We start from the raw sequence: 13,796 nt of genomic DNA, 5'->3' as shown, positions 1-13,796 counted from the left end.
CAACAAAGGTTAAAGAAAACTTGAATCCAATTAAATCACATGGATTAGAAGTGATTAATTAATTTGGTGTACCTGAATTGAAAAACAACAACAACAACTGAATAGTATTGAAGAAAAACACAAATATATTTCCCTTGTTTTTTAGGTGATGCACCAACAGGTCGCAGCAGGTAGCATCTGAGAAGCACTTCTCCCACTGTCACAACACTAGAATTGCTGAAAGTTGGAAGATTCAGGACAGAAAAAAAATTAAGTACACTGAAGGGATTATGACAGTTTAGTCCATGAGACTTAATATCTATAGACTTTGGGAGAGAAGCAGAATCCTTCCAGTAGATCTCATTGCAGCAGTGACTCTGATGAGTTATTAAATCCATATAACCTTGCTCCAGGACCAGAGGCATCCACACCAACTGCCATGGGAAGCCCTCAGACCTCCAGTTAAGCAGCCCTGCATCAAATGCTTGCCCCTTTGCTAACTCACAGGTTGTTGTTCTTGTGGGGCCCTTTCCAAGTAGGATTATCTGTGACAGTGAGGTCTCAAACCTGTTGCCAGCTTGCTCAGACTTCTCTTGCGGGTGCACACTAGCAACACAATGCTTGATGGAGGCGGACAGGATCAGAATGCAAAGACCACCAACAGCAAAATCAGTGGGCAGATTGCTCCAGCCCTGCTTCAGTACACCTCAAGTGTTGCAAAACCCTCCAAAGAGCCTTATCTGTGCCAGACCTGCCATAACTCAACAGATGGGCTAGATGGAGTTACCAAAGGGATTGGAGACATGGGAGAGAAGACAGCAGAGCAGCAGGATTAGAGTCTCTGCCCTTGTAGCTCACTTCCACTATCACTGCAGTCACATGAGACTGTCTCTCTCTCTCCTCTCTCTCCACCATTGCCCCTCCTCCTGCCCGTTAAGCACTAATCCTCAGTGTACTGGAAATCCATCTGGCACAATGACAGCAGGCATTGAGGGGGATCGAGGCAGAACTGTCCATGCATCACAAAGATAGATTGCTGGCTGCCAGCTGAGCATTTCAAAAATATCTTGGCTGACTTCATTAACTGGCCAAGCATGGACAGCCCAACAGCCCTGAAGGTTTGTGTCTCGGCTGCTCAGAATCAGGTGGCTTCCGTATGTTCAGCCTGCAGAGCAGGTGAAGGAAAATGGCCACCTCAACTTATAACTGTGAAAGATTCAAGGCTTCCCTCTGTGTGTCCGATTCTTATTCCTTTTATTGCATTTGGGTCACTTTTAACATTTTACTCTGAGATTCCTACCCTGCCATAAAAATATATTGGTCCATCACTTTTTACAAAATGCCTCACAGCGACTTACAAAATATTAACATACAGAACGTACCAAACACTTAAAATCCATTAACAGAGAATAAAGCATAAGAATAATAAAAGTGTTCAGCCACCCGTAAGCATAAAAAGCACAAATTCTAGTCCGCTAAAAACCAGGTAAGAATCATTCCATATTAGGATACACCTGTGAAGTGTAGTAGATGCCAGAATTGTAACAGGGCTTTCCCATCTCATTCCTGCAGCCCCTTCCAGCTCCTGAAAAGCCACTTGGTAATTCCTCTGGCATAGTGTGGGATGTGTGTGTGTTCGGGGTGGGGGTGAATCCCAAAATGAGACAAGCACCCTTTATGCAAGTGGAAGTGCCTTCCTTTCACACAAGGGGCTGCCTTGTGTGTTCAGTGTGTTCAAGTCAGTATTTCTTAGCATAGTCTCCTACCTCGCAAGGTTATTGCAAAGATAAAATAGGGCAGGAAGAGAAGTCATTATATTAAAAGTAAGAGAAAACAGTAAAAAAAAGGTAGGGAAATGAGAGAAAATGAAAAATGACTTTGATAAAAATAGGCACTATTAAACATTTTGTATTAAGAAATATCCATTTGAATTGCTGAGAGAAAATCATACTGCAGTTTTATTTTAAGTGAGGAGTAAGTAATAAAAGATTTTTTTAAGCATTTCTGAGTAACTCTTCTGCCAGACATGAAAAGTGACAAGACACTCTCGACTACAGCAGGACATGATACAGTGCAGGGGTGCCTATTAAAGAAACAGATAAAACTTAATTTCATCAGATTTTCCCCACTCTGGCTGTTTCCTTTTCCCTGTTGTTTTTGTCTGAGTACTGATGTTAACTGGTAAAGTGCATGTACTCTATATCATGCACACAGATTTACACAAAGGAGTCTTGAAATCTCAATTCCAATATTTAATTAATAAACGCTAAGGGATGAGCTATTTTGTGTAACTTGAAAGTCGACTGAAAGTCTGCAAGCACAGAACAAGGGCAAGCAAAGGCTGAAGTGAATGTGTGTTTGTGGAGATGGAAGAAGGTGAGAAAAGGCATAGAATAAGGAACTCCCATGGGACCTTTCTTTGCTAACCTTTAAAATGCTTTTTCATTGTGCTCTGAGAGAAAGAGAAAAATATACAGTCAGCTAATTGAATTTATGGCAGATCCAAAAGCTGAAAGAATTGCATTGCCAACCTGCTTAAGAAAAATGTATAGGAGCTATAAAAAGGCTAGTAAAACTGGGTAAAGACAATTGGTCTGTTGTTGTTGCTGTTGTTGTTACATTTATATCCCACCATTTCCCCCAATGAGCTCAAGGTGGCATACATTGCTCTTTCCCCATCTCATTTAATCCCCACAACAACCCTGTGAGGAAGGTTAGGCTAAGAGGCACTAACTGGCCCAAGGTCATCCAGCGAGCTTCGTGGCTGAGTGAGGATTTGAACCCTGGTCTCCCAGGTCCTGGTCTGACACTTTAACTACTGCACTGGCTTTCAGGAGAGTTAAAGGTATCTTAAACAATGTATGGAGTGTCTCTACAGCAGATCTCAGGTCATAAGAATATTAATATGGGGAGAAATGTTCTCTCAAGATGTTTAACAAGAGGCGGCAGTACGGCACACACACCCGGCAAAAAAACATGTGTGTGGCAGGGGTGGACATTGGGCTTTAAAATTCCAGCAGTGCCCTGTGTGATGCCAAAATTTGGCACCCGTCCCCCACCTCTTGCCTTCCGTTGTTCATCAATGTTGTGGCACCCAGATTAAAGGAAGTAATAGTACCGCCACTCTATTTTGCCTTGGTCAGACCACACCTGGAATACTATGTACAATTCTGGGCGACACAATTTAAGAAGGATATTGACACGTTGGAATGTGTGCAGAGGGTGGCATCCAAGATGACAAAGGGTCCGGAAACCAAGCCTGGTGAGGAACAGTTGAGGGAAGTGGGTATGTTTAGCCTGGATAAGAGGAAACTGAGAGGAGATATGATGACAGCCATCTTCAAATATTCAAAGGGCTGTTACATAGAACAGTGTTTTTCAACCTTTTTTGGGCAAAGGCACACTTGTTTCATGAAAAAAATCACGAGGCACACCACCATTAGAAAATGTTACAAAAATTAACTCTGTGCCTATATTGACTATATATAAAGTAATTCTCTTGAATAGGAATCAAATAAACAAATTTTTCCCACGGCACACCAGGCAACATCTCGCGGCACACTAGTGTGCCGCGGAACAGTGGTTGAAAAACACTGACATAGAAGATGGAGCAAACTTGATTTTTCCTGTTCTGGAGGTGAGGACTCTAACCAATGGCTTCAAGTGTCCAGAAGAGGGCAACCAAAATGGTCAAAGGCCTGGAAACAATGCCTTATGAGGAACGGCTTAGGGAGCTGGGTATGTTTAGCCTGGAGAAGAGAAGGTTAAGGGGTGATATGATAGCCATGTTCAAATATATAAAAGGATGTCATATAGAGGAGGGTGAAAGGTTGTTTTCTGCTGCTCCAGAGAAGCGGACAGAGAGCAATGGATTCAAACTACAAGAAAGAAGATTCCACCTAAACATTAGGAAGAACTTCCTGACAGTGAGAGCTGTTCAGCAGTGGAATTTGCTACCAAGGAGTGTGGTGGAGTCTCCTTTTTTGGAGGTCTTTAAGCAGAGGCTTGACAGCCATCTGTCAGGAATGCTTTGATGGTGTTTGCTGCTTGGCAGGGGGTTGGACTGGATGGCCCTTGTGGTCTCTTCCAACTCTATGATTCTAAGTTAAAAGAAAGGAGATTCCGACTAAATGTATTTCTAACAGTAAGAGCTATTCAACAGTGGAACAGATTCCCTGGGGAGGTTGTGGACTCTCTTTCATTAGAGGTTTTTAAGTAGAGGTAGGATGGCCATCTGTCACCTGCAGGGGGATGGAGTAGATGACCCTTGGGGTCCCTTCCAACTCTACAATTCTAGGTTTCTATAACATTAGCTCAGTATTTTTGACACTGACCGGCAGCAGCTCTTGTGAATTATAATGTTCTGTATTTATGCATCTGTAATAATTTAGTATAATCATGTTACATAATGTAAATTACAGTTTATTAAGACATAAACAAGTCCCACACCTATTGTCTATCTCAAGGTTAAAATGGGCAGAAAAGGGGGGGGACATGCAAGCTGCTGGAAAAAAAATATTCAAAACAAAATCCATAATAAGACAGAAAACTCTAAGGAGCAATAACAGGAAAAGACATGATGGTAGGTAAGGGATAACTAATTAGGTTCCTCCAAAATGTCATAAGGCAATTAGAAATGAAACATTGTATTGCACCTGGGGAGCTTCATGACAAATAACTACAGCAATACAAATTTGCAAGAAATGATTCAATTTCACACAAAAACTGCGGTTCTGCCTCCTGAATAATCCTAAGTAGGATTTGAAAGAAGTCTCACAAAGAACAAAATTATGTTAATTAGTAAAGTAATGTAAAGCTGGAAGCACCCTCAAAGGTTCATTTAGTTTGACCGCCCTGCACTGGAGCAGAATATTGTTTCCTCTTATGGCTTCCGTTTCTCTGGGGTGATAATGTTGTGCAGGTCCTTTGTGAGGCAGAAAACAGAAGGAGGGCCATGGTAAATTTTTCATTAGCAAATTTTGAAATTAATGTAAGTGATGCACAGATACAGAGTCAAAAGAAATCAAAATGCATAATATTGTGTAGTGATTGAAGGGCATGTTACGTAGAAGCTTGAAGACATAGGCCCTGGCAGATCTCCTTTGGATGTGCATAGCAACATGTCAGGGTAGACTGGGACACATGACTTTTCAAAAACAGCCATTGTTGCTTCTTTGTCCCAGTAACCCTGGGAGCATAATGCAATCTTATTTGCTCCTAATTCAGTCTTCTTTATTCCACCAACTTCTGGAGAACTTTCTCAGTAACATTTTGGTTGGTTGGTAAAGATTGTGGCTATAGGATTTGTTTTAGGTAAATCTTCAGGGATTTTTTTTTAAAAGAGTTTAAATGTGTGGCTTTTATTTTTTTTTAAAAAAAATACTTGTTTTGAACTGTACATTTATTGCTACGTTTATGATTTTATGTGAATTTGCTTTAATTCTGTGCAATTGTTCCAAATGCAGAGTACCAAAACAAGAAATTATATACTCACCCCTTTATCTACAGGCACCTTCACATCCATTGAGAGGTCACCTGTTTCCCCATTGATCATTGCTGTTCGTAGCTGCAGAAGGGAACAGATTTGAATTAGTGCCTCCAGCCAGGATTGCGGTCATCTGCTTTAAAGTGGCGTGCAATAGGCAGGAGCCTTTGACATAAGCTGTTCTTTTCTCCCCCTTTTATAAGCACATCTTTAGCTAAGCAAAGCAGACAGCAGGTTAGGATGAGATAATTTTATTGATCTCAGTCATCTTGGGATGCAATTATCACTTTGCAACATCTGATTATTTCAATTAAGCATGGGATCTGTGTATCCATCAGAGCTGATTCATACTTTAAGCAGCAGTTGTGTGCACTGCTGTCTGCTGTGAACAGGTGAAGGGCAGCAAGGAGACACAAGCCTTGGGAAGATGTACTTTTTGCCAAAAGAGCTCCTCTGAGCACACATTTTAACATGAGTACCTTATTATATATCAAGACTGTTGATCTATCTAGTGCAGAAATCTCTATTCTGAATGTGGGTGGCAATCTAACACCAAGCGCATATATTCTTTTACTGGAGAGGCCAGGGACCCAACTTCTAACCCAAGTAAAGGTCTCAGGGCAGTTCACAGAACAAAATCAAAATATAAAACCACAAAATATATAATCAAAACAAAAACAACAATCCAATAACTCCCCCCTCAAAAAAATTAAATTAAAAGGGCATAGGATGTCAATCAAATCAAACAAAGGCCTGGTTAAAAAGGAACTATTTTTCCTGGTCCCTAAAGGTGTATAATGAAGGTGCCTGGCAAACTTCCCTAGGGAGAACAAGATGGTGAAATGTGAACAGAGGACAGAGAAAGGGCAGAACTCCTCAATGCCTTCTTTGCCTCAGTCTTCTCCAAGAAAGAAAACAATGCCCGACCTGAAGAATATGGAGCAGATGATTCAGCAGGGGAAACACAGCCCACAATAAGTAAGGAGGTAGTACAGGAATACTTGGCTAATTTAGATGTATTCAAGTCTCCAGGGCCAGATGAACTACATCCAAGAGTATTAAAAGAACTGGCAGAGGTGATTTCAGAACCACTGGCAGTAATCTTTGAGATTCCTGGAGAACAGGCGAAGTGCCAGCAGACTGGAGGAGGGCAAATGTTGTCCCTATTTTCAAAAAGGGGAAAAGAGAGGACCCAAACAATTACCGCCCAGTCAGCCTGACATCAATACCAGGAAAGATTCTAGAGCAGATCATTAAGCAAACGGTCTGTGAGCACCTAGAAAGGAATGCTGTGATAACTAAAAGTCAGCATGGGTTTCTGAAAAATAAGTCATGTCAGACTAACCTGATCTCATTTTTTGACAGAATTACAAGCCTGGTAGATGAAGAGAATGCTGTGGATATAGCCTATCTTGATTTCAGCAAGGCCTTTGACAAGGTGCCCCATGATATTCTTGTAAAGAAGCGGGTAAAATGTGGGCTAGACAATGCTACCATTCAGTGAATTTGTAACTGGCTGACTGACCGAACCCAAAGGGTGCTCATCAATGGCTCCTCTTCATCCTGGAGAGAAGTGACTAGTGGGGTGCCACAGGGTTCTGTCTGGGGCCCAGTCTTATTCAACATCTTCATCAATGACTTGGATGATGGGCTTGAGGGCATCCTGATCAAGTTTGCAGATGACACCAAATTGGGAGGGGTGGCTAATACCCCAGAGGACAGCATCACACTTCAAAATGACCTTAACAGATTAGACAACTGGGCCAAAGCAAACAAGATGAATTTTAACAAGGAGAAATGTAAAGTACTACACTTGGGCAAAAAAAATAATGAAAGGCACAAATACAGGATGGGTGACACCTGGCTTGAGAGCAGTACATGTGAAAAGGATCTAGGAGTCTTGGTAGACCACAAACTTGACATGAGTCAGCAGTATGATGCAGCAGCTAAAAAAGCCAATGCAATTCTGGGCTGCATCAATAGGAGTATAGCGTCTAGATCAAGGGAAGTAATAGTACCACTATATTCTGCTCTGGTCAGACCTCACCTGGAATACTGTGTCCAGTTCTGGGCACCACAGTTCAAGAAGGATACTGACAAGCTGGAACGTGTCCAGAAGAGGACAACCAAAATGGTCAAAGGCCTGGAAACAAGGCCTTATGAGGAACGGCTTAGGGAGCTGGGTATGTTTAGCCTAGAGAAGAGAAGGTTAAGGGGTGATATGATAGCCATGTTCAAATATATAAAAGGATGGCATATAGAGGAGGGTGAAAGGTTGTTTTCTGCTGCTCCAGAGAAGCGGACACGGAGCAATGGATTCAAACTACAAGAAAGAAGATTCCACCTAAACATTAGGAAGAACTTCCTGACAGTGGAATTTGCTACCAAGGAGTGTGGTGGAGTCTCCTTCTTTGGAGGTCTTTAAGCAGAGGCTTGACAGCCATCTGTCAGGAATGCTTTGATGGTGTTTCCTACTTGGCAGGTGGTTGGACTGGATGGCCTTTGTGGTCTCTTCCAACTCTATGATTCTATGATTCCCGCTCTTTCCAGGCATAGGTCCACATTTAAAAGCTCCATGCCTAAGCATAGGGGTTTTGTGCTCTAGAGCTTTCCCTGCAAAAACCTACTCTTTAGGGCTCAATCGGAGCAAACTTCAGTTTGGGTTTTCTGCAGATTGCCATTTGCTCCAATTGAGCTTTAAAGAGCGGGTTTTTGCTGGGACAACTCCTGAGCAAATAAAGGATGCTTGGACATGGATCTTTAAAGTGCAAACTGTGTCTGGAAACAGCAGAGGAAAGTAAGTGTGAAGCCCTTAGTCTAGTGACTAAAAGAAACCTGGCCTTTTAGTTGTTGTGCACCACAGTGATGGAATCACCCCACCCTGCAGCCCCTGCAATGGGCTCACCTGGCCCAATCTTTTGTTTTCTTCTAACACACTGTAAAGGGCTTTCCTCTTTCCAAAGGCATTTGTGAACATAGGAGCATAAGAAGCCACCTTATACCAAGTCAGACCATTGGTGCAACAAGCTCAGTATTGTCTACATTGACTGCAAGCAGTTCTTCAGTGGTCTTATGGGGAAGATTCCTAGGCCTACCTGGAGATGCCAGGTATTGAACCTTCTGCATGCAATTCAGATGCCCTACCACTCAGCTACAGCCTTCCCCAGTAGTTTTACTGTGACCTGCTAAGAACCCACTTTGGTGGGAGCTGGGGGAGCATGCTCTGAAATCCCAGTTAAGACACTTACAGTTTCATCCACGTCTTCCCATTCCACCTCAGAAAGATCAACACTGTTGTAGTTTGGTTTGGGCTTTAGCTTCTTCCCTTCTTTATACTGCAGTTGAGATGTGAGACAGAAAACATTCCTGAATTGCTCTGCTGCATAACAACCCCAAATATACACTTTTCAGTTTTAGAGAAAAGGTGTATTTCTGCTAGGTGTTTAGATAATAGATAATTAGGCACATGTCTCTATTCCCTAAAGTATATCCAAGCCCGTTTATTTTTTGCACAAGGAATGGTCGCCTAGTTGGTGTGAAGGACCCAGGCATTTTTCTTCCATCTAGCCCGTATCTTTTGGGAAAGTCACCTTTGCCCATCATTCAAACCACAACACACACAACCCCACAACCCGAAGCTTCAACTCTCGTCCAATATAATGCAGCCATTACACTTAAGGCTAAAAAGCACAAAGGAAGCACCTTCTTGCCAGGTAAGAAGTTCAAGGACTTGAAGGACTTCATTTGTTTCACATTTGTAATGAACTAGCCTGATTTGCAATTCCCAAACTAATACAGACAACAGCACTTCAGTTTTTGCACATCTACAAATTTTGCAATATAACTTTTGTCTCCCCTCCCCTCTCCAAAATGCATATTAAAATATGGACTGCTTTAGGTTGAAATGCATATACAAATGTGTATTTTGAGCTAAATTAGATATTTAAAAATGTGAAACTTTCAGCAATAAAATAATAATAATAATAATAATAATAATAATAATAATAATAATAATAATAGAATGATGTTCAAACACACTTATACAGTAAGCCCACAATTTATGCACATTTAACTTGTGCACATTCAGCTTTACACTAGTGGGGGGGGAGGGCAAGGTTCTGGGAAAAATGACTTTGGCAACCCAACCCTATGTGGGATTGAACACTATGTATTTTGACTATACACAATTTTGACTTTAGGCACCATCTCCGGAATGTAAGCCCTGTGTAAGTTGTGGGCTTACTGTAAATGAACAGATGTAAAACTGACATGGACCAGAAACAGACTGACCTGTCCATCCCTATCTGGCCTCATTTACTGCCCAGAGAAGGAGCAGTTGCAGGAAGACTGCATCCTCCCCTCCTTGACAAAAAGAACGCTTGACTTAAAATCCTAGTTGCCCTGAGGTTTCAGAACAGGAAGGAAGCATAATTTGGTCTTGTTGATCAGTCAGAGGACTGAGCTTTGGTGTTTGTGTGTATGAGTTTGAGGTTGTCCTATTAAATTATTATTAATAATTATTAACCGCCTTCTGGCATTCCCCTCACTCTGAGAAGTGGTTACAGGGAACCAGGCAGAGGGCCTTCTCAGTGGTGGCACTCACCCTGTGGAACACCCTCCCACCAGATGTCAAGGAAATAAACAACTATCTGACTTTTAGAAGACATCTGAAGGCAGCCCTTTTTAGGGAAGTTTTTAATGTTTGAAGTTTTATTCTGTTTAATATTCTTGTGGGAGCCACCCAGAGTGGCTGGGGAAACCCAGCCACATGGGTGGGGTATAAATGATAAATTTATTATTATTATTATTATTATTATTATTATTATTATTATTATTATTATTACAACCTGTTGCAAGATGCCTCGAGAACCATTGGAAAGAAAGGCAAAGCACATGGGTACCCACTGGCTGGTACTCATGACATCACTAGTGATGGGAGATAAGATTTTTTTTAATCCCCATTGTAAACATGCCATTTTGGGCAGCTATTTTTATTTGAATAGACAGCCACCACTCTCAGATTCCAAACTTGAACTCAGAAATAGCAAGGAATGATAGTTGTAGCACAGTAGTCCCAAAGCTAAGAATGGTGTGTTTGGGATGACAACACACTGCACGGGATCACGTGAACCAGGTCTTGGTGTTTTGGGGTCACTTACTAATGGCCGGAGGTCCGGGTGAGACAAAATGTAGCCATTGTTCGTGTTCAGAAAGGCGTATCCATGGACACCCAGCTTTAAACCAAAAGTATGATAACAATTAACTTCATTAACATCCAAGCCCATGATGCAGTGTAGGCATGAGTGAAGTACTTATGCATGACAACATCCAAGGCCTTTAACTGAAGAAATGCATGGATAATATTGATGAACTGACAGTGAAAGTAATGGAACCAGACAAAATTTGAAAATGCATCGCTTAGGAACATGGGAAGCTGCCTTGCACCCGGTCAGGTTATTTGTTCATGTAGCCCGATGTTATCTAGTTTTACTGGCAGTGGCTCTCTGCAGTCTCAGGCAGGGGTGTTCCCCATCATGCACAACCTGCTTTTGCTTTTGTTTTTCAAATAAACTTGAGGGTGACAGGAACTGAATCTACATGCAAAACATGTGCTCTGCTGCTAAGCTATGGTCCTCCAGGGAACCGTAAACAGAACTGAATGCATTATATTTCACCTGGCAATTCAATCATATACTGTTTCAGTCCCCAAATACTTTAATGTTCTTACAATATGTCAAAAGAGTGTGATGAAGTATCAGGTACATGCAAGTATGCACTCACTCACATACTCATGCACAAATGAATCTCTGGGGTTACACCATATTTTCTACTTTGATTGCACAGGAGTTGTGCACATTTAGACTGACACACAAACCAAACCCTTAAAGAAATGTCTTTAGATACAGAACTGATATTTTCATCTGATAGTTGCAGACCTTCCATACTATAAAACAGGAGCAGGAAACATTTTCTCTGTAGAGGGCCATGTTTCCTAAGGAGTAATCTGTTAGGGGCCAGATACCAGTAGTGGGTGGGGCCAGAGCCAAGCAGGGACAGGCATTCCCTTTCTTCTCTCTTTGCCTCTGCCATCTCTTTCCCCCCTTCCTTGCTACATGACATTAGACCAAAGACCACAGGTTTCACACCCCTGCTATAAATGGTGGCAGGGAGCAGGAAAGAAGATCGCTACTTATTATTATTTTACTGAAAAGGATTTAAGTTAGTAACTACCTACATTTCCTACCAGGCCCCTCATTCAGCTATTCAGTGTTCCCAGAGCAGTGTAACCTAAGAATGGAAGAACTGCCTTTAAGAATCAGATGAAAGTCCATGTAGCCCAGCAGTCTGTTTCCAACAATGACCAGTCAGATATCATTGAGTGTGGGAATACACTTCGTGGGTTTTCTTGAACCCGCGATTATTTGCTTTAAGTTAATGTTAATGTTATACACTATTTTATGTATTCTTCCGTTTAGAAGTGAAAGCGAAAGCAGGGCTCAGTAGGCATCTCGCCACTGAGATCCCTCCGCCTAGACTTTTTGGTTCCAGAGGTTTGAATTGTGAATGATCAGTTAATCTGCTTCCCGCCTTTTTGGGGGGCAGCAACAGCGTTCCTATTGGTAAATTTATCGATCATGACGTTGCACTTGGTTGTCAATAAAAGGCTGCGGCTCCCCGTATTAGGCGGACAGTCAGAGTTAGGGTTCAGATGATTTAGATGTAGATAGTTGGGGTTTCGGGGAACGGGTTGGTTGGGTTGGTTGGGTTGGAAGCGCGTGCAGGAGGTAGAGAGGTTAGCTTGCGGAAGACTTGGCGGTTTAGGCTTAGATAGCTTTAGTCTTAGGTAGCCTAGAACTTGCGGAAGAATTGGCGGTTCAGGGTCGGCTAGCCTAGGGAATGTTAGAATAGTTTAGGCATAGAGAAAGGTAATAGCCTATGCGGGTCTGCCAAAGCCATCTAAAAGAAACAGTGATTGTCTGTCTTTATTTCGTCTCGATTTTATTTTTCATAGTCTATTGGCGCTTTTGCCTGGCCGTAGTCTTGGCCATCTTTTGTTTGGGTACATTAGTAAAGGGGACAACTTAGGAGGTCGCAAGTGATTACAGGTATTTTTTACGAGGCACTTTTCGTCGGACTACTCACGCACCTTCAGATTTAACCTGGCGGACAACGGCTGGTGTGAGTTTAAGCTCTGGAACCTTCGGCCGTCCCGTTCGCAGGCTTAGCCGGCGCCCGTGCAGGAACGCATGTGAGGTGCTGGCCGCAGATCACCGGCAACTGGAATCCCGTGTGCAGTGGGCCTTGCCCTGCACGCGGGAGGCTCCAGCAAAAGAATCCCCGCAATTGAGGAGCTCTTAAGCAAGGCATGAACTATCCATTGCCAGCTCTTGGTTCTTGGGTTCAGGGTTATATTGTCTCTGTGCACAGAGGTACCATTTATGTACTATTAGGGAGGTCACTTCGGTGCTGGTAATGCAGCGATTTGACTTCACCCCTGGAGCCGCACTCTAGTCTCTCTCTCGAGACAGCCAGGTGCCAACAACAAATTATGTGCACCCCAGTTCTTAGTTAAGAATTTCTACCATGTGTCTGGTTTGGGCTTCTTTTGGACAGAGGTTACAGGGGACATATGGCATTCTGTACTTTCTGCATTTATTTACAAATATACAGGTCAAGCAACAATGGAGATTCAAAACTTAAACACCCCAACAGATGTTCCAAAAGCTCACTGCTCTGCAATTAGATTTCAGGGGAGCAGGGGAGTGAAAAGAGTGTGACTTGCTCTCAGTTTGACACTGCTTGCTCTTTCTTCCAATACAGACCTGGATCACTGCATTCTTTAGGGGAGAAGGGACCCAGAATAGTTGCTGGGAACTCAGCAGTTTTCCCCATAACTATTCATAAGTCCAAATCTCTGTCCAGATACGCCTTGGGGAATCTACACCAGATATGCCTTGGGGAATCTACAACTTAGAATCACTAAGTTGGAAGGGACTCCAAGAGGCCATCTTGACCACCACTCCAGTTTCATAACAATACCAACAGCACTTTCAATTCTCCAAGTGTTGGTCCTTATGTAGCAAAAATGGAATAGTCCATGCATAAGAGAGAGGTTTCAGCAGGATTAGGATAACCCCAAGGTCTGCAGAAGTAAAAAAAATTTTTAGAAAATAACTTAACATTGATTCTATTCCCGCAAAACAACAAACGCAATCTAGTGAAGACTGAATGTGCTCAGTGGCCTGGAATGTTGATTGGTTGTTGGGGTGGGAAAGAGAGAAATGGGTGAGAGAGAGTATGGAATGGTGAATTATCAAATCATCACTAACTG

At 42.4% G+C, this 13,796-nt stretch overlaps 1 protein-coding gene across 1 annotated transcript in view; it reads right to left on the bottom strand.

Annotated features, from left to right (window-relative positions):
* The window catches only part of CACNA2D4 (calcium voltage-gated channel auxiliary subunit alpha2delta 4), a 172,816-nt gene that overhangs the window by 112,891 nt on the left and 46,129 nt on the right, over positions 1–13,796 (bottom strand). Inside the window, exons 17-19 of the mRNA XM_033162586.1 lie at positions 10,624–10,698; positions 8,713–8,799; positions 5,474–5,545 (exon numbers count right to left, since the gene is read on the bottom strand). Of these exons, the coding sequence (XP_033018477.1) occupies positions 5,474–5,545; positions 8,713–8,799; positions 10,624–10,698 (234 nt within the window). The remainder of the gene's footprint in view (positions 1–5,473; positions 5,546–8,712; positions 8,800–10,623; positions 10,699–13,796) is intronic.

The sequence above is a fragment of the Lacerta agilis genome, chromosome 10 (assembly GCF_009819535.1).
Source record: "Lacerta agilis isolate rLacAgi1 chromosome 10, rLacAgi1.pri, whole genome shotgun sequence".
NCBI lineage: Eukaryota > Metazoa > Chordata > Lepidosauria > Squamata > Lacertidae > Lacerta > Lacerta agilis.
This window is presented reverse-complemented; position numbering and strand designations above follow the sequence as displayed.